At 40.1% G+C, this 20,318-nt stretch overlaps 1 protein-coding gene across 4 annotated transcripts in view; it reads right to left on the bottom strand.

The window, feature by feature from the left end:
* Window positions 1-20,318, bottom strand: part of adgrd1 (adhesion G protein-coupled receptor D1) — a 33,477-nt gene that overhangs the window by 10,974 nt on the left and 2,185 nt on the right. For 3 of the 4 annotated variants that reach the window (XM_085180542.1, XM_085180545.1, XM_085180544.1), the window contains 9 exons: window positions 20,083-20,259; window positions 17,799-18,059; window positions 16,328-16,395; window positions 14,881-15,021; window positions 14,708-14,758; window positions 13,021-13,147; window positions 12,610-12,717; window positions 10,374-10,449; window positions 8,600-8,741 (listed from right to left, as the gene is read on the bottom strand). In XM_085180542.1, coding sequence (XP_085036668.1) covers window positions 8,600-8,741; window positions 10,374-10,449; window positions 12,610-12,717; window positions 13,021-13,147; window positions 14,708-14,758; window positions 14,881-15,021; window positions 16,328-16,395; window positions 17,799-18,059; window positions 20,083-20,259 — 1,151 coding nt within the window. The remainder of the gene's footprint in view (window positions 1-8,599; window positions 8,742-10,373; window positions 10,450-12,609; window positions 12,718-13,020; window positions 13,148-14,707; window positions 14,759-14,880; window positions 15,022-16,327; window positions 16,396-17,798; window positions 18,060-20,082; window positions 20,260-20,318) is intronic. The other variant, XM_085180543.1, reaches the window with a different exon arrangement.

Raw genomic sequence — 20,318 nt, 5'->3', positions numbered from 1 at the left:
TGGTTTCAAACATATCGGATATGCCAGTATGAGTAAAAACTAACTATTTAAATTCTTAGTTATTTAAGCGTGCAATAGATTTATCAGTTAAATGTAATTAATGTAGATACAAATGCTTGCATATATAACATCTAATATAATATTATTTAATAACAATTATTGATGCATCAATGTGGACAAATGACTTAAAGCACAACAAAAGGCAGGCAGGCATGATTCATACTTAGCAATTTATCCCAATTCACAAGTTTCTTAGTAAAACCTTTAAAAATCTTACAGCTGGAGAAGGCAACACAGTTTTGCTGTCACCGGACAAGAAATCAAAACAACCTTTCAGCATATTGCCATTCGCGAATTTCAGGAAAGAACCCAACTCCAGGCACACAGAGTCTGTGAAGGAGCCAATCAGAGGTCTTTTCAGACCCAATTGCGTGAGTAGAATAGGATGTGACGGTGCAACGGGTTAAGCGGAGGATTATCACTTGGGAGAGCAGGGACTCGGTCCTGTTTGAAGCTATTGCGACATTGATATAACTTTTGGGATATGAAGCATATGCTGGCGCATGCTTGTTTCTGGCTTTTTCTTTGGGTGGGTGGTGTGTGTGTGTGTGTGTGTGTGTGTGGGGGGGGGGGTATAGGACAGTCATACCGCTTCTTTTGATAATAATAATATGTTAAAAGCAGTTGTAGCTGCTCCCATAAATCCAAGTCTTTGATTTGGCAGATTTTTTTTTTGCAGTCGATAGCTTTCCTATCTTCTTCTTCTCATAAGAAGATTATGTAATAAACTGTTACCCGATTAGATATTTTAAATATTTTTCCCCAAAAGACTCTGATAACATTTTTGTCAGGAGATTAGCTACTGTCACTGAATTTGTAAGAAAAAAACAGGGAGGTATTATTTTGACTTAATCACACATCCTGTTACTTTGTTCAGGGTTCAGGTCGGATTTTCTTCACAGCCACAGTGAATAGCTGTATAAACTGAGTCACGGTCAAGAGAAGCCATTATTAAATTACTCAAAACAGACTCATTTCACATTTATTTTTATACAGCATAATGCACTGTTAAAATACTTAAAAGCAAAAATAAACAAATAAACATTTCTTCACTTAATGCCAACAGTAAAGTGGGTAAACTCTGAATTAAGCATCAAATCAGCAGAGTGGAAATTTTGTCTCCACCTTCTGGCTGTGGGAGCATTTCCACAAACATTAGGGAACTCAGTTCTAACAAGAAAATGTCTTTGCGGTCAATAGCTCACTTTGTCAGACTTTAATCTTTCCTCTAAAAAGTTTATCTGGACTCTACGTTAAATGTTAAGGTGATGCATCACGTTGGTCCACCAGCGCTTCGCTTCACGGTTAAACTCAGGTATTCTAAGGAGTAAAGAGACATTTACTAAGTGCTGAAAGCCTTAATCAACACTGCGTGAAGCCATTCACCAAGGGCTTGAATGGAAAGACTCCAGCTTTAGAGCTGTTGGTGTTGGATCAATGCTTGCACCTGTAACTTCCATCTTTTCAGTCATGTACTAGATGCACTGGAGCCTGTATAAGCTGATATTAGAGGCTGTTGTACATCTTGGACTGACTAACACTCACAGTCACCTCAAGGCACTTTATATTGTAAGGTAAAGACCCTACAGTAATACAGAGAAAACTCCAACAAACAAACGACCACCTATCAGTAAGCACTTGGCGACAGTGGGAAGGAAAAACTCCCTTTTTACAGGAAGAAACCTGCAGCAGGCTCAGGGAGGGAATGCCATCTGCCGTGACCGGAGGGGAGGAAGTTAAGACAACCCATTCCTGTCTTGCTCATGGCAGCACATCTCTACCAGGCATACACACCACCTTCAGAATAAAAGTGATAATCAGCAGCTGCTGTCTGACGCACATATCCCTCTAAACCAAATCAGTTCTTCATCTTTATGGTTTTGATCACCATCCATCCACCCATCCGTGGTTTTTGGGTGAGACAATGAAGGATAAAAATAACACACAGCACAAAATCTTAACATCATACACAACCCAGCAATTTATACAGAAGTGCCAGCCTGTCTGTCCTCTGTGGAGTCTCTTAGGCCTTTTACGTGTAGCAGAGCTAGAAGCCGAAGAAGTAAAACTAGAAAGTGAACCAGAGAAAACTCCTTAATAATAGTAATATTAACTAAGGATTAAAAACTCAGAAACAACACAAAATCGTGGAACCCTGACAACAATAAAACAAATTGAGTCTGAGCTAACGTAACAGCAATCTTGACCTCAGTCTTAAAACATTTTTTTGTTTTTTTTATATCTACTACTATCCTCTAGAGCTTGAGGTCAGTTCTGCTTCACCCACTCATTCCATCCATCCAGCACTGATACAACAAAATGCGGCCGCAAGAGTAATCGGACAGTTTTAGTTGTGCTAAATTTAAAAACCAGAGAGAAATTACAGAGCGGTGTGAGCGTGAGAAGAGAAAAGGAGCGTTCGTCTCCCGTTCCCTGAAATGTTCCAAATCGTTTTGAAACGCAGAAAGCTGAGGTGTAATTTGGGCTGCAATTTCTGGATTTGGTACACGTATTTATTTTGCAGCGAGCACCATAAAAACAATGATCAATCTTGCTTTTGCAAAACGGAAAGGCATAATTTAAAATCACCTTCACTTTTTAGAGTAGGCCTGTGAGGTGCACAGGGTTTGACAGTGGCTCAACTGCTCTGCATAAAAACAATGAGGCTGTACACGTATAAGCTTAGAAAGCTGAACTGACTGCTGTTAAATTTAGTAAGGGAAGGAAATATTTTATTGCACTATGTCTGGGCAACGCACAACGAGGTATGGTGGAACATTCCTCAGTCACACAAACACACACGGAGCCTGAGAAAAAAAAATCTTCTACTCAGTATAAACTAAAGCATTACACATCCTGTGACTGCGATGAGGCGCAGGCCGCGCCGCTGCTGTAACACAGCTTTTCAATCAGAGTCCGGACTTAGGTTGATCCACACACACAGCACTAGGAGCAACAACAAAAATCCATGCAGCATAACACAACTGGCCATGAGTGAGATCATGCTGTCAGGGGAAATGTAAAAAGACATGCAGCTGTGGTCCCAGCTCAGCCTCGGAGGTAGACATCGAAAACAACGAGACGAGTGTTGATAGTCACGCTGGGTGTGAGGAAAACCAGGAACAATTAAACAGCTCTGAAAGTCAGCGAGATGGTTTTGATTTGCAGATGTACTGTATCGCTGATATGAAGTCGGCTCAAAAGAAAAGAAGAAAGGTGAAAGTGATCCCCTCCCCCTTTTATCACCACTTTCACATGCATGAATTCATAAGTTTAAATCCAAAGGGGTTTCACATGGAACCACTGCAATGTTTCTCTGTTTTCTGGTCTGCTTCAGAGCAATGACACATTCACATTTTTTTTAAAAAAAGTCAAAGGGCTGCATATTTAGAGTCTTTGTGGTGAAGTTTAACAATACATAAGATTTTTAGGTGATAAAGCTTGCACTTCTATTGGTATGTAAACATATCGACGCTGAGGATACGCCAAGAAAGAGCTTTTATTTGGGACGACTCACGCTAACTGTAACTCATGAAAATCTTAAGCAATCATACATCTTTATCAATACATAAAGAAAAGCATCATCAGCGTCTTCAAATGGCCAGTTTTTAATTTATAATTTATATTTTTAATTTATTTATATAAGCACCAGATCGATGCATCCTGAGTGTGGATAAACAACAGAAATAGATGCACTTAACTAAATGAATTCTTTAAATGAAAAATAAGCACTGTCACTATGAGATGATGAGCCTCCTTGCCAGCTAGTGTGACACTGATAGTGCTCTCCAAAATTATTGAGCTTCCTGTGTGCACGATCAACTGTTAGAGGTGGGTAGATTGCTCCAAATCAACAGTATCAATGCTGATATTGGTATTGCATCGATACTAGCATGAGAGGATCAATACTTTGTTTATCCCACTGTCTGTATGTACTTGGTATGGTATCGATACCAAAAATTCTGCTATATTGTGCAGCAATATCCCTCATTACAAAGTTCCCAGTCTTAGTTTAGGTCTTAGTTTTCCTGACACTGCATGACTAACATTACTGCCTGCAGCAGGGGAGGGAGAATATTTCAGCCATTTATTAAACTGAAGAGCTTGTTTGAGGGAAATAAATTCACTTTGACTTTTTAAAGACTAACTTATTCCATAAAAGCAGCTTTTTTTGTTTTGTCTTTATCTTGGCGAGATTTTTTTTTAAATCTACGGCTATAAATCTGTTCTGCACATTCACAATCTTGAATTGCTATTTCATCGTTTTGCCGTGAGTTTAAAAGAGCGGACATAAAACTGCTTCTACTAGGCAATGAAATTCTTTTTGAACATTACTTCACAAGTACCAAATCCTTTTTTTTCATCATTCTTTTAAGAAAACTCCCTGTGTCTGTGGGCACAGACACAGGGAGCTTTTTTTTAAGCTTTTTTGCTTAAAAAAAAGAGTTCTGCTTTTTATCACGTAGCGAGAGGTGGTGGTCGCGAAGTTGGAGTGGTGACAGAAAGGGGGCGCTAAATGGGAAGAGCTGTCTATTGCAGTGGGAATTGCAATAGCCAGACCTCCATCTGTGATTGATCAGTGAGTTGGCTCACATGTCTTGTGTTTGTGTGCGCAAGTGTACGGGTGGGTGTGGGTGGCTGGGAAATCTGGAGTGAGAGGGAGAGAGAGAGAAAAACAGAGTGATAGGTTTTGCCCATAAGGTTCAAACTGGGCGTGTGCTGGAGTTATAAAAAGACTGGCAAAAAAGAGCAGATATGCTATTGTGGCAGAAAGGTCTGATCAGGATCAGCATGGCTTGGCGTGATTAAACGAATAAGAGCGTGGGTATCAGTATGTGTTGAATAACCTTTGCATGTTTATTTTCAATGGTACTGAACAATTAGCCCATTATTTTCCACACATATAGAAGGCTCTAACAAGCCTTGACATGTTTTCATGCACAAGTAAGCATATATCCTTCTTCTCTCCTGACCTTATTACAAGAATTACTTCCTGCTGAACTCTCATTTTCTTTGTTATAAGCGGGAACCAGTGGGTGAAAATAAATCAAAAAGTTAGCCTCTCAGAGGTTGTATGGCTACCTGGTAAATATACGAGGTCCTTAAGAGTAGAAGCATAACACACTCACTGGACACTTTAATAGGTACACCTCTCAGGTAGTAGGTTGGACCCCCTTTTGCTTTCAAAAATGCTGTAATGCTTTCTGGATCAGTTCCGTCAAGAAGCTTGAAACATTCCTGAGAGATTTCGGGCCATAATGACGCGACAACATCACATAAATTCAGATTTGTCAGCTGCACGTCCAAGATGAGAATCACCACATCCCTAAGATGTTATATTGGACTGACATGCAGTGACTGTGGATGCCACCTGAGTACAGTGATACCATTGAAACCAGTTTGAAGTGATCTGAGTTTTGTGACATGGAGCACTATCCTGCTGGAAGCAGCCATCAGAAGAGGCGTACAGTGTGCTCAGCAACAGTGTTTAAACAATAGGTGGTACCGTGGGGTTGAAAGTGTGCCAAGAAAACCATTAGACCACCAGCAGCAGCCTGACCCACTGATAAAAGACAGGATGGATTCATACTTTCATTTATGCTGCATTCTGAGTCTGAATGTTGGAGCAAAAATCTAGATTCATTGGACCAGGCAATGTGTTGCCAACAAGAGATGCTCTTCTGCACATACTGGTTGTAACAAGAGGTTGCTGGAATTATTACTGCCTTCCAATCAGATCTGTATAGCTTCGCTTTTCAGACTATTATCTATAAACCCTATAAATGGTTGTGCAGGAAAATCCCAACAAATCAGCAGTTTCTGAACTATTCAGACCAGCTTGTCTGGCACCAACAACCACACCACAGTCAAAGCCACATAAAATACCCCTCTTTGCAATTTTGATACTCAGTTTTCAAGTTTTCAGCATGCTGTCTTCACCATGTCTACATGCCCAAACGAACTGAGTTGCTGCCATCTGACTGGCTGATTAGGTATTTGTATTATTAAGCAGTTGAACAGATGTGCAAAGTTACTAAAGTTGTGAGTTTATAACCTACTTTTGCATAAGGCTAGCGACAGAAGTCACTGTCACAAATCTTTCCTTAAGTCATTAAAAATGTATGCTGTGTACAGTCATTCCAATTGGGAAAAACAACAGTTCAAGAAGTCATTAAACGCTAAACATCACCACAAAAATCATTCAAGTGATTTGAGAGACTAGCAGCAAAATACTGCCGTACCATTCCACTCATGACTCTGGATCTTCTTATAAACCTTCTCAGCTAACACACTTCTTTATATGCCTCTAAAGTCAGGCACCCTTGTCAAAATCATTTATTTAATCCTCATAGCTTTAATTCTATAAATAGACTTCACCCATGAAGTCAATCTTTCCATTTGTTCACTTCATACCATCAGTGTGATGCTTTGATGCCAGTAGACGATAAAAAGAAGGTGCCAGCCTCTTTTTTTTAATGTATATATTAATGTTTAACTACAGACCTCAGTGCTTCACACCGTTTTTTTCCCTCCTCGCCGCCCTCACCCCTCTCAAAGTAAACCAGAGTCAGACAGCCGTAATAAATCACCAAAAGAGCCAGGGTCCAATCACCACCGCAGCTCAAAGGCGTGAGAAAACCTGTGGGCCTTTGATGATAACACCTAGTCAGGTTATCAAACCAGCTCATGCCACAAAGCGTGGTTGCAGAAGTGATTGAGTCTCTGAGCTCAGAGCATCAGTCAAGGATGCAAGGTCACTCAGATGGCAACCACATAATTTAGACCTTGACTTGAGTGAGTAGTACCTGCTATAACAAAGGTTTATTTACAGGCTGGTGACTCCATCACTCCATGATATCATATGTTTTAGCATTCCAAGTGTCAGATAGAGAAAATGGATGAGACTTTGTGTCTGAGCCAGGATAGTAGTTGACTGTACAGTACCAGAGACGAAACACAGAGCTTGTCGTAACCACGACAGCATGAAAAGACGGATGAGGGAACTGACATATTTCTGTGCTAGACACATTCAGCACTCCCACTGGGCTTTAATGAAGTCACTGTGCACTTACCTATTCTCAGGGGGTAAACAGAGAGGTCAGCCGCAAATCACTTACTCCAGCCCAGTGTACCGGTGCCATGGGCAGACATGTTTGAGGTTTAGTACGGACAGTAAAGACCAACATAAACTATGATGGGTAATGTCTGCCACATACTGTGTGAGCAGCCCACCCTGCCTTCAAGCTAGGGAGGTGATAAGCATCGACACCTTGCCAAAACTAGTAAAACAACAACAGGTCTGTGCAGTTTTAGCAAAAACAACCTGTTCTGGAGGTGACCAGAGCCAAAAGTTCTGCATGCCAAATTACGATGTGGCTCCTCGTAATAAATCACAGCCTGAGCTATGTGCAACAGAAATGCGCTGGCTCGGTGCGTTCCAATCAGCATGCATTACTAATAAGTATAACAGCCTATTTGTAATGGGATAGAGAGGAAAGAATGCATGTAACCTGATTTATCCTTACATCAGTGGTAAGGGCAATCCAACTAAAATAGAAACACCTTAAAACAGAAACAGAGCGGAGAACTGCTGAGCATCTCCAGCACTACCATAACAAAGGAAATTTTAACTCCTCTCCCATGGTGTCTGCTAAAACAAACAGAGCAATCATTGTCACAGAAACCAGGCCAGATAATTACAGCATAAACATTTATTTCACCAGGGAAGATGAAGGCAAACAAAGCAATATTGCCATGGTTTCATAAAGCTGCATGAGTTTCTTTTTTGCTTTTATGAGTGGGGAGGGGGATTGATTCACTTCTACAGAAAGTCGATCATTCATGCAGGACTTGTAAAAGAAACAGAAATACATTGCAGTGTGCTTAAGTCAACCGCCTCATTAATGCCATTGCATGATAATCTAACAGCTTATCAACACAACTAATTAAGATAAAACAAATACAAGATTGTGAAGTTCGCCACCACATTTATGAGTTTACAGGAACACAAGCTAATGCAATAGACACTGGTCAATTAATTTCCAGTTTTGACTGAATTTCCCATGGAAAGCTGGCACTGTCCCTGCCATAAAGTACCAAAGAAAAATATGTTGTTCATAAAATAAAGTTATTGTTTCTTTTAAAGTGCCCTAAGCTTGCAGCTCAAATGCCCATAATCAGCTCGCTTTCTAGAAGCCAAATGCTCCGCAAGGGAAATGCTAGGCAGCCTAATGAAAACCAAACCAGGCTTCGCTCTTTGTGTTGGTAAATGCCCAGCTGCGCAAACCTCAGTCAGTCAGTGATGGACAGCCATCGTCTTACATAAGCATATACCAAAAATAGAGCCGACAATTTTCATGTGAAGAGATCCGACCGCTATCGAAACCATAGGCAGAGCTCTCCCCTCTGATAACATCCCACACCCAACAATTGTGACAAGCAGAAACTCTCTTAGTTTTCCCAGTATTACTCACCAAGATGGAAAAAAAGATAAATGAGTCAGAGAGGAAGAAATGGGACATGCAAATTACAGTCTTACCAAAACATGGGTGAGCACAATCTTTATGAGTGGTGCTCCAGAAAGGTTGACCGACAGGGCTGGCAGAGGCTCCACTTTCAAAGAAATCAGACAGCTTGCTACATGGATTTTGTGATCCTTGTAATCAGCTGCTTCATTAATCCTAAGAGATAAAAAGGGGAGAACTGGCTTAGATAATCTAAGAAAGAAACTGAAGCAGAAAGCCAGACAAACATACAAAAGAAAGAGATGGAAAGAAATGGCAGACATACAGTGGGGAGAGATTTATTTGATCCCCTGCAGATCCCAACTCTTTGTAAGTTTGCTCACTTACAAAGAAATGAAACATCTCCAATTTTATAGTAGCTTCAATTTAATGGAGAAAGCAAGAATATATACCAAAAATATAGAAAAAAAAAGACATTGAACCATTGAGTGAAATAAGTATTTGATCCACAGGCAAAACATGACTTAGCACTTGTTGGAGAAACTCTTGTTGGCAAGCACAGCAGTAAGATGCTTCTTGTAGGTGGTCACCGGGCTTACATACATCTCGGGAGGGATTTTGTTCCACTCCTCTCTACAGAAACTTTCTAAATCCTTTAGGTTTCTTGGCTGTCGTTTGCTAACTTGAAGCTTCAGCTCCTCTACAAATTTTCTATAGGACTTAAGTCTGAAGACCATCTACGCAGTTGACTTTTATATGCTTCTTCTTTAGCTACTCCTTTGACTAGCTAGTTAGCAGCATGTTTTGAGTCATTGTTATGCTGGAAGACCCATCCATGACCCATTCTCAGTGTTTTGGCTGATTTTACATTACATGGCCTCATCCATTACCTAATGTTTCCTCCTCCGTGCTTGACTGTGGGCACACAACAAGTCTGTTTAAGCAAGAATTCTGGCTGGGTTATAGGGGATCGAATAGTTATTTCAGGAAATGACATGCAAATCAATTTATAACCTTTATATAATGCATTTTTGTTTTCTGGATATTTGGTTAAAATTATCTGTCTCTTCATGAAAAGAGGATTGCATAAAAATGGGAGACTGTTCATTTCTTTGTAAGTGAGCAAACTTACAAATTCATCAGGGGATCAAAGTTGATAGTTGGTTAAAAGGAGAAGTACTCCAGATCTCTTGTTTCACAATAGCATCTATCACCACTGTTATCTGCAACTGGCATTCCCATATACGTGTTAAACACAGGACCAGAGCATTGACATTTAGATGAGACTTTAACCATCTGTCTGTTTAATGAATCACACTTAGTGCCAGAATTATTCCATGACAGGTTTTTCGAGATGATCATGTGGCCCCAATTTGACATTGCGGTCACACGAGCATCGTCTCCCTCTTACGATACAAAGGGAGGCCAAGCAGCCTCCAAATGTACTGCCGTAAACATTTCTGACTTAATTTAGATGGATGCAAAAGTGGGGAACAACAAGATGCTTAATCACCGTTATGTCAAACTGGGTTAAAAGTTGGAACAAGCTGATCCAGTGTTGGAACAGTAAGTGAAAGAGCTAATAGCAGGGTGTATCATTCAGCAGGAGCTCAGTGGTGTGATGAGAGATAGGAGAGAAAAAAACAGATAAGGCCTTGGCCTGGGGCATCAGCTGTTCTGCAATTCAGGAAGCAGGGGCACCTTTGGTGCCAGCTTACCCATTTCCCACACAGGACGTACAAAGACAGCGTCCCTGACTTTGCGCTTTTGTTCTTGTTGCTGTTTATTATTAGTTAGACCTTTCAAGATTTTACTTTTCAAGTTTGGTAGCATGCTGTGTCATCTTACCTGGTCTTCACAGGGCTGATCTCTTTGTAGTAGCTGTGCATGTTGTGATAAAAAAGGCCAACAATGGTGGTTTGAGCTGAGGAGAAGAAGACAACACACGCAGACTGAATGTGAAAGAAATGAGCCGAGGGCCGGGAATGTAAAGCACTGCTGCTAAAACACTCACAAAGAAGGCAAGTTAATTAACATTGGCTTGCTACAGTGTGGTGGCACCGGCGGGCTAATGGGACAGTCCTATACTCGCACCGGGGTGAAAAGCAAGACTGCCGCAAACCCATGTGGATGTTGGAAAGCTTGTGAAATGTCTAAATGACTTCACCAGGAGAGCTGAGGGTCTGCTCCCCCACCCCTGACTTGACCTATCGTTCAGCTCGGTCCCACCTTAATACTTTAAGATAAACAATGAAATTGGAGGAAATGCTTAATGGCCCTGTTCCTCCTTTCAAAGGCCTTTCACTTGGGAACTGCTCTAGAGCAACAAAAGCAGATGTCAAACAATATGGATACGCAAAAGAAGACTGTTAATAAATATATAATACATCCAGTGTTGGGGAATACATGTACCGGCGTTACGTATTTAAAATACAAAATATGAGTAACTGTATTCCGTTACAGTTACTGCTTAAATAGGTGATAATTGGAAATACAATTACTTTGTTAAAATCAATGGATTACACGGTGGTCTTTTTCTGTTTCATATGTTAGGCTATCCCCTCTCTATCTCCTCTCTAATTTTGGTAATTTCACGCCAGTGGAAACCCAAACAAAACACGCAATAAGAGGCTCTGACCGGAAATCTGACTGCGCAATGCAAACTCTGTTCGTCAGCAACCAAGCTGCTCTCAGCATCAAAAGACTCCAACCTAAAGAAAAATCTGGGAGTAAGTTCTTTTTTAAAAATTAAGGTTAGCCTACTGCAGCTATTTTGTTTTAGTTGTAGTAGCTACCTGGGTTATGTGCCACTTCAGTATCTTCGATGTACCATTGCTGTGTGATGTATTACTATTACTGAAAGCTGCATTACAACCTGCTAGCTGCAAATAATGGTGTGCAGTTTTGAAAGCAGACAAAAAGAAAACATATAATCCTGATACAGAAAGAGTTTTCTATGCGAGATCACTGCAAAAAGTGCAGCCTTACCTAAAATCCACCCTAATGTTACTCATTTTATATTAAGATTTAAAAATCTAGCTGGTATTGTTTTCAGAACTGCATGTGATCGTTTGCAGCTAGTAGGTTGCTAATGCTATCCATCAAGTCTACAGTCTGCGCTCTATGAACTCAGCTAACGCTAGCTAACAATGTTAGCTCGGCGGCAAGTAGCCTTCAGTAATAGTAATAATTCACACAGCATCAGAATACGTTACTCACATCAAGTTAAGAATACGCTTCAAACTACATTTTGGGCCATGTATTCTGTAATCTGTAGTGGAATACATATATATATTACAACAGAATGCATCCCAGTGAGCCTCAGCAGAGACTGGGCCAGTATACTTGTACAACTCTCCTACAGAAGAGCGAGAGAACAAGAAAAAACAAAATGCAAAATATGCAGCATTTTCTGTTCTTAATTAGAATATAAAATCTGTCCTTGGAGCACTATGGGCAGCCAGGTATTCAGAGTTAATTTGGTCCTGGCTCTAATGTGTTAAGCAATAACATGTATTCCACTTCTGATAATAGCCCTTTAACGAATTATTAAGAGTTCGTTCCGTATGGCAACTCAGTGCATGCGAGAGCCAGGTGGAGCCAAGGGAATCTGACCTGAACACAAAGTCAAACAAACAGAGTTTTAATGCCCACTGTAAATACTGCTCTCCCTTGCACCACTACGTGGATCCATTCCTTTTAACGGTGGAGGAAAGTGGAGAAAAAGTGCGCTCTCTCTCATTCTTTCTGTTCTGAATAAAAGGGTAACTGGCAACATTAAAGTCATAGCTGGGTTTCTACAGTACACCATAAAGCCACACAAAAGCTCTCATGGCACTCCTGTCCTTAACTGTATGCCATGTTAGTAGTCCTAAATCTTACGATAATAAATTACCGTCCGGTAACAAGAGTCTCCCAGCTGGACAATTTTCTCTTGGCAGAATCAGTGCACGGCTAATGTGAGGTATTCACACTCAAACCCAGCTACTAGTCTGTCTACGCAAAGAATCCTCCGAAAGTTCCTCTTTGCACATCGATGAGCACCTGTCAGTGAACATGCAGAGGCTGTAATGCTAGTACTTACACTCCATTGCGAACGCTTCTCCAGGCACAGAGATGTAGCTCTTGCCTTCTGTGGGGAAGCGGTAATGTGACAGCTCAAAATTCTGTGGGAGTTTCATCAGAGAGTAATCTGCGGAGGTCAGAGGTTAAGAAAAAGGGAGAACTGTTGAGAAAAACAAAGTGACAAGCAAGTAACAAGACCGATTTGATTTGTCGGGGGGGAATCACAAACATCAAACGACCCCTTGGGAGAGAGACAGTAATAAAAAATGAGGAAAAAACTCAGTAGAGGAAAACTGGAGAAGCTTAACTTGTGCTTCTCTGAACAAATGTTGGCATGACGTGATTACAAAACTAATGATGTCAACTTGAGGCTTGGAGTCCGCAAAAGCTACAAACAATGACTTTATGGAGAACCTGACACTTTACTGACCTGCAACAAAAGATGTTCCATCCAGGGAGATGAGAGAGTTCGGGCTGTCCTCCAGGTTAGTCACTACATGTTCCATCACTCTGTCCACTGTCTTGACCAGTCCGCTGACCACAGGGGTGGACTGCTGCTAGAGAACAATGACCCAACGAGAAAAAGTTGACAACTGATTCACTGTTTCTGATTTTCGGCATCTAGCATTGACTCATGTTGACCTATTAAAATGGTCTCACGTTTTTCTTTTGAGCTTTCGCAGATGTCTTATACAAACATAAAAAGGGTTATTTGTCACGGAGAGTACTGCTCACAGTATAAAAACAGGTGATAGTGTTACCGTCTAGAGTTACACTGTAAACCTGACAAAAACTTGATAATTCGGTTGGCTCAAACTCACTCTACACTGTATCTACTGTCCAAGTTTGATGTGAACATCTGTTTCAGCTTGCTCTTACAAAAACAAGCAAGGTTGTTCTGAACACCCAGTGTACTGAAACCGCTCTCTTGTGTTTGTGATTTGGCCATAACGATTGCACAGTGGAGGAAGCAGAGATCTTTATAGTCAGTTACGCAGTTTTAAACATCCAGATATCCTCGGTGTGTTACATTAACGTATTCGCCACCAGAGATGGGCAGTAACGCATTACTGTAATCCGATTACTTTTTTCAAGTAACGAGTAAAGTAAGGGATTACTATTGCAAAAACGGTAATTAGATTACCGTTACTTCCCCGTAGGAACGCTGCGTTACTGCGTTACTAAAACCGTGATTTTTTTTGCGAGAATGTCTCATGACAGTGACGTAAGCGAGTACAATGTTCGTGACAACAGCTGTGTGCAGATCAACAATGGATAATATATCGAGTGTGGGAGAGAGTATGAGCGTGCAGCGTTTAAAGCGTGGAAGTACTGACCTTACTTTGAGTTTGATTCCATAAAAAGTGACAAAAACATTAGCGTCCGTTGTGCGTGGGAAGAAAACTTCTTTTTACAGCAAAAAACCCCCCTAAACTTCCAAGCAAGCGCCGAGTACGCTACCACGTAATGGGAAATTCACAGAGAAACTCGCGGATTCTTCAACTGACCGCTGCGGCACACCTGCACCAGGGCAAACCTCCGCCTACCCCACTCCTGCTTTACAGGTGAAAATAGAGCAACAGGACCGCTAGTCTTTGATTTTATTTCTTTTCTGCTGTGTTTTACTTGCATCTATTTGAAAGAGTGAGTGTAAACACAGAAAAAATATTTTATTTTATGTGCTGGAATGTGCAGAAAATAGGTTTAAATGTTAAACAAATTTCTTCAAGTCAGTGAATGTTGCATTTAATTAAATTTTTGCTTGATGCATACAGTTAAAAGATTAAAACTAATAAAACAAGTTTTAAAAAGAGACTTTTCCATTTGATTACATTTTGTATGATGGATTATGCAGAAAAAGTAGAATTGGGCTGAAAGATCTATTGCTTTATCACCTATTCAGGTTGTAAATCGTGTTTTTAAAAAGTAACTAAGTAACTAATTACTTTTGAAAATAAGTAATCAGTAAAGTAACGGGATTACTTTTTGGGGAAGTAATCGGTAATTAGTTACTGATTACTTTTTTCAAGTAACTTGACCAACACTGTTCGCCACATTGCATACGTTACATTTTGTCATGTTTAGACACTGCACAACTACAGAGTGAACCCATTTACCTCTGTCAGTCCAGGAAAAGACAGCACTTCTTCCACACTTTTGAGCAAACCCTGGGTGTAAGAAAATGGACATCATAGAACTGTTGCATCATATGCACATGGGTGGGCATTGTATCTGTGTGTATGAATTGGTTTTGAAACAGCAACATGTGTTTTGGACTGTGCTCCAAGACCTGCGTGAGGTTGTTCGCAGTATCACGAGAAATGGTTCCATTGGGCAGCGTCTTCAGGAAACTCTGCACTGGCAAGAAGTCTGTGGGTCGGAGCTCCTCCTGGAGACTGCTGATGACAGGGGGACTCATATCAGCGGCTCTCTGGGGAGACAGCACATAAGGCATCAAACGAAGTTTACTGCCAAGAGCAGCGAGTTCCAGTATACACAGGATGTTTAGTGACTGATAGCTTGAATTTAGAGAAAACTCTTTGGACCAGAGTTTCGGCATTGGTCTTTTTCAGATTAGTGCCCAACAAGGAGTGCGCTGTAGTGTGCACTGTTGACTGACTCTGCCTACCATCTTCTATTTCTTTATTTGTTTCCTACAAACAAAGCCTTTCGATAAAAAGGTTGCTTCTATTCACATGTGTTATCTATTTGCTTTTTTCCATTTGTCTTTAAAAGGAAACAATGCCTCAACAGGAAATAAACTCTTAGTGTGGATTCAACTAAAAGTCCTTCATTGTTACTTCTTTATTGACTTTCATGTGTGTTTTGGCTCAAAGATGCTCTGGTAATAGTTCCCAATGATGTTGAGGTACATAGATGGGGTTTCATCACCCACACATTGTAAGAGTACTATATTTTTAACATCCAATAAATTAATCCTAATCTATACCAAAACTGAGAAATTACCGTCGTACAGTATTTGTCAATCTTTTCTTTTCAGCCATTCTGTTGTACATTTGCTGCTGTGCTTGTAATCCTGTTGCACGATCCATTTTGGGTAAAGCTTCTGTCGAACAGTTAGCCTCAAATTTGACTCTAGAACACTTTGGTATACAGAGAAGTTTATGGTCAACTAAAAAATTACAAGGCACTCTGGTCCTTTGGCTGCAAAACAAGCACAAATCATCACCCCTCCAACACTGTGTTTGCCAATTGGTATGAGGTGTTTGTGCTGATATGCTTTGGTTTTCGCCAAACGTCTCGCTGGGCATTTTGCCCAAACAACTCCACTTTTATCTTATCTATCTAAAGGATACTGTTCCAGAAGTCTTATGATTAGTTTGCAGCTTTGCAAACCAAAGACAAGCTGCCATGATTTTTTTAAATTTTTTTAAGAGAAGAGGCTTTCTCCTGGCAGTCCTTCCAAAAAGACATACAGCATTTTTCTAATTGTGTTATCATGAACTTTAACATTTAGCATGCTAACTGAAGCCCATGGATTTGTAGCTCTTGGGGTTTCAAACTGTGAGTAGCTAACAAATGTAGTTTTCTAACAAGGAGCTAAAATTACCTTCTGTACAGCTAACAAGATACTGTCTGCTCAGTCATTCTCTGTTACAAAAATAATCTAATTTGTTTTTAGGGCTTTAGTTCTCACTGGAGTTCTGTGGCGAGACCCTCCTCTACTGTCCCCTCTACTGGGCTTTTATTGTTCAAAGAAACCCTGAGACACTTACGGCCATCGGCGTAGTTGGGATCACTTCCTTGGAGATTCTAGGTGTTGTTTTAGAAACCATGTCCCAAGCTAGAAAAGACAATACAAAGGGTTGAAACAGGACAGGGTATAGCTTAGTATCACTCTGTCTTTAATCATGGTTTAGTCTAAAACTTGCCTTTTTGCGACTTTTTTTAGGTCCTTTGTTGAATGCAGCTGGGTCAGGCTGCAGTAGTGTGGCTGGATTTTATCACTTTCAAGCTTACAGTGTGAGTGTAATGCCCGGTCATGAGAGGAGGTATTTTACAGCCTCCTACAAAAGTGGGATACTCCACCACATAATACTCTGCCACTAATTTCTGTACCGGGCTCAAACACATTTTATATATTTGCTGTCATTTAATAAAAACAGCTCTAAGCTGCTACCAGAAAAACACCATATATGGATGTACATTAGACATATTAGTCAGCTCTTCTTTAGTTCAATACAGCATTTTATATGCATGTTCTGCAGAGGTAAAAATATTTCTCTGTAACCACAACAGTCAGGCTCTTCTTGTCAGGTAATAAAGAAATCAAGACTCTCTGGCTTTATCGTGACCACAAAATAATCCTCTGTAGCAGTATTTATATATCAACACCATACACAAGAGGAGTTCAACTTTACTGATCGGTAAGACTTATCTGCAACCAAAAATGCTTTAACCTCTCAGCTAAAAAGGTACATTTCATTAAGTGTCGAATATTTTTCAGATTAAAATGAAATTTTCTAATATCTTATATTAGAAAATATAGTCATAATTATATACTGTAATATAGTTATTATTAATCTCTTGCTCTCTTCCACAGAAAGTCTATCCTGTCTTCCTCCCCTCATCCCCAGCTGGTTCTGCTGGAGGTCTCTTCCCGTTAAAAGGGAGGTTTTCCTTCCCAATGTTGCCAAAGCTCATTGTTGTGGTTTTCTCTGTTTTAATATTGTAAGTTTTTACCTTACAATATAAAGCGCCACAAAGCAGAATATTTTTTTTTTTTTTTCTACATTCTCATAAATGCCATTTTGTGTCCTTTTATGGCTCTCTACTGAACAACAGAGGTAGAGAGAACAAAAACAGACAAGATTCTGGGTGTTTTGTCCTAGCGTATTGTAACTTGTCACATTATATTTAAATGATTTGCCCCCTGCATCTCAACTCAGGTCTTTGCACTCTTATAAATACTTATAAGGCAAAACTATGGAAGCCATGGCTCTTGAAGGTCATGAAAATGGTTTCTGCAAGAAGAGCCATTTGACAGTGAGGCAGGCTATATTTGCATGGTTTGATGTGCTTCTGTTAAGCATGAATTCTGTGGATGGAATGTAGCATGGATAAAGACGGAAATTGCTTTTTAACCCATGATTTCCTCAGAGCAAAGTCAAAAGGGAGGAAGCATTTTCATAAATCAGCATCTCCAAGAATGTCAGGAGGTTTTTTTTAATAGTAGACAGGTCCTACCTATAGTTGCATTGTAGTAGAGTGAGATGTTCTCAGGTGAAAGGGCCCTTTCCCAGATGACGAATTCATCAAAGGCTCCTGTTACATAGTGACTATATCCCTTATTGTTGGCAGTTCCAATGACGAGGTCAGGGTAGGGGTCTCCATAGGTTTCCTCTGAGATGCTTCCGTTTTTGTTCTCAGCAGTTAGGGTCGCATTGATGTAGACCTTCAGACCATCTCTCTTAGTCCATGTAAAGAGGATGTGCGTCCAGTATGGCCCTAATAACGTAAACATAAAATGAAAGAAACGCTCAGTTGTTGAAGAATTGAATCCACCCCTCCCTGAGTCTGATTCTGCCAGAGCTTTCTTCCTGTTTAAAAGAAGTTTTTTCTTTCCCATTGTTGCCAAGTGCTTGCTCACAGGGGGTTACCTGATTGTTGGGATTTCTTTATAATGTTTTAGGTATTGTAGCTTTTTATGTGTGAATACGTTTAGCAGGAAAATACACTGAGTGTGTGGTGTTGCAAATGTTCTCAGTCATTTAAAGCGACTGATATTGCAGACACCATGTTTCATGCTTGGTTTAACCCAGAAAGTAAATGATGACGTGTACTCAATGCACAGTAGCTTTCATCAAATGAAACTCACACTGATATTTGCTGGTTCTAGCTTTTTAAATTTAATATTTGTTTTTTAAATTGTGTCTTTTTGCCCGTCTCCTTCCCCTCATCCCAAACCGGTCACGGCAGATAGCTGTCCCTCATTGCACCTGGTTCTGCTCAAGCTTTCTTCCTGTTAAAAGGGAGTTTTTCATTCCCGCTGTCACCAGGTGCTTTGCAAATTTGGACTCCGATGGATGCATCGGAGAGCAGCCAGGGATTGACCCGCAAGCCTTCCAGATTGTAGGTGACCTGTTCTACTACCCAAGAATATAAAAACACAATTGGCTTGAACTGAACAGAATTTGTGTGTGTCTTAAACACAAGTTCCTAGCCGTGCTAACAGCTATGTGAGGCTGAACATAGATACATGGCTTTTGTGAGATATCCTATTATGCTCAGAAAGATGCTGGGTTAGTTTAGCAAGAATAGTTAGAATAGCAAGAACACTACACAATTTTACATTTTGACCAGCTGATGGCGCTGTCTTAAGCGAAGAACCAAAATTCAACTAACATTAAGCGCCTTGAGGCAACTGTTGTTGTGATTTGGCACTTTATAAATAAAGCAGAACTGAATTGATTTAACTTTGTCAACTAAAATGTTTGATTTTTCTATTAATTGATCAAGCTTAATCTTTTGACTGATTGAGTAATTTATTACTCCTTCAGTTCCAGATGCTAGATTTTATGGTTTGCACAAACCAAAAACTCCAGCCAATATTTACAATGAATTGTGCATCACAAGAACAGAGAAATTAATGAACAATAGAGAAGTCCCAAAAGACAATGCCTTCCCCCTCACACATGCCAGACAGCCAAAACCACCAAAACACATGTCATTTGTGGTTGCAATATAAGCAGTACTGGATGTACCAAAGACCAAGCTCAGCTTGCAAGTCTCTCATTCACTTCTATATGTACATTTTTATATTATTAACTTTCACCTTACAATCACACACTGGGTCACACAGGCCCTCGAGTCTTATTCATTCACCCACAAAAACCTTTTCTCTCAAATCAGAAGAAAGAGATGTGACATATTTTGACATTATGTCCCCAAGGCTCAACATGTCATTGTATGAGAACCAGATGACGTTTGGATCTTTATAACCGAACACTAGCATCAAAATTGAGTTACGACCAAGACCTTGAGTAACTGCAGGAAAAACAAGGATGACACAAGTCATTTGAGAAGAGAATAGCGATTGGTAAAAGTTTCACGTAATGTTGAATCTCACATGGTTTATTTCATTTTGTCAACTGTTTACAGTATCAGCCCATCTCATGAAAAAAAAGAAAAGAAAGTAATTTCATTTTCAGAAATTAATTCAAAATATTGGTCACACTCTGACTTTTATTGTGTTTCATATCTCATCTAACTTGACACCAAAACTAAACACCGAACATTATTTTGCACATGTTGTCTGCCATCTCCAAAAAATTGTATGTTTAGTGCTACGGCAAAAGATTTGAGAAATATACCCCCGTCTTTTCCAAATCAACTATCCGTAGTTACATCTGGTCTCAGTTAACAAAGTCATAAATGCAATTATATAACCATTAGTTTATGGTGTGTTCAAGACCAAAATAGATTCCTTGTGGGAAATGTAACTATGTGAAAGGAAATGTATTCAGAGTACCTGGAACATCGATGTTGGCCCGCCATCTGTGCTTGTTGCTACGAGTGTAAAACTCCACATATCCTCCTAAAGGGTTTGTGTAGACTGAGAAGCCATTGGAGATAACTTTTCCTCCAGAAGCGACAGCAAAGCGGGAGGCTGACTCGTGGTTTTTCCAAAAAAAGGAGAAGGTAATGCCTAGGGGATGATGAAAACCCAGCAGCCATCAGTACAGGAACTGAACGGTTTTACAAGCT

Source organism: Neolamprologus multifasciatus, chromosome 12 (assembly GCF_963576455.1).
Source record: "Neolamprologus multifasciatus chromosome 12, fNeoMul1.2, whole genome shotgun sequence".
NCBI classification, from domain to species: Eukaryota; Metazoa; Chordata; class Actinopteri; order Cichliformes; family Cichlidae; genus Neolamprologus; species Neolamprologus multifasciatus.
Note: the sequence above shows the minus strand (reverse complement) of the source record. Positions and strands in the feature narration are given on the sequence as shown.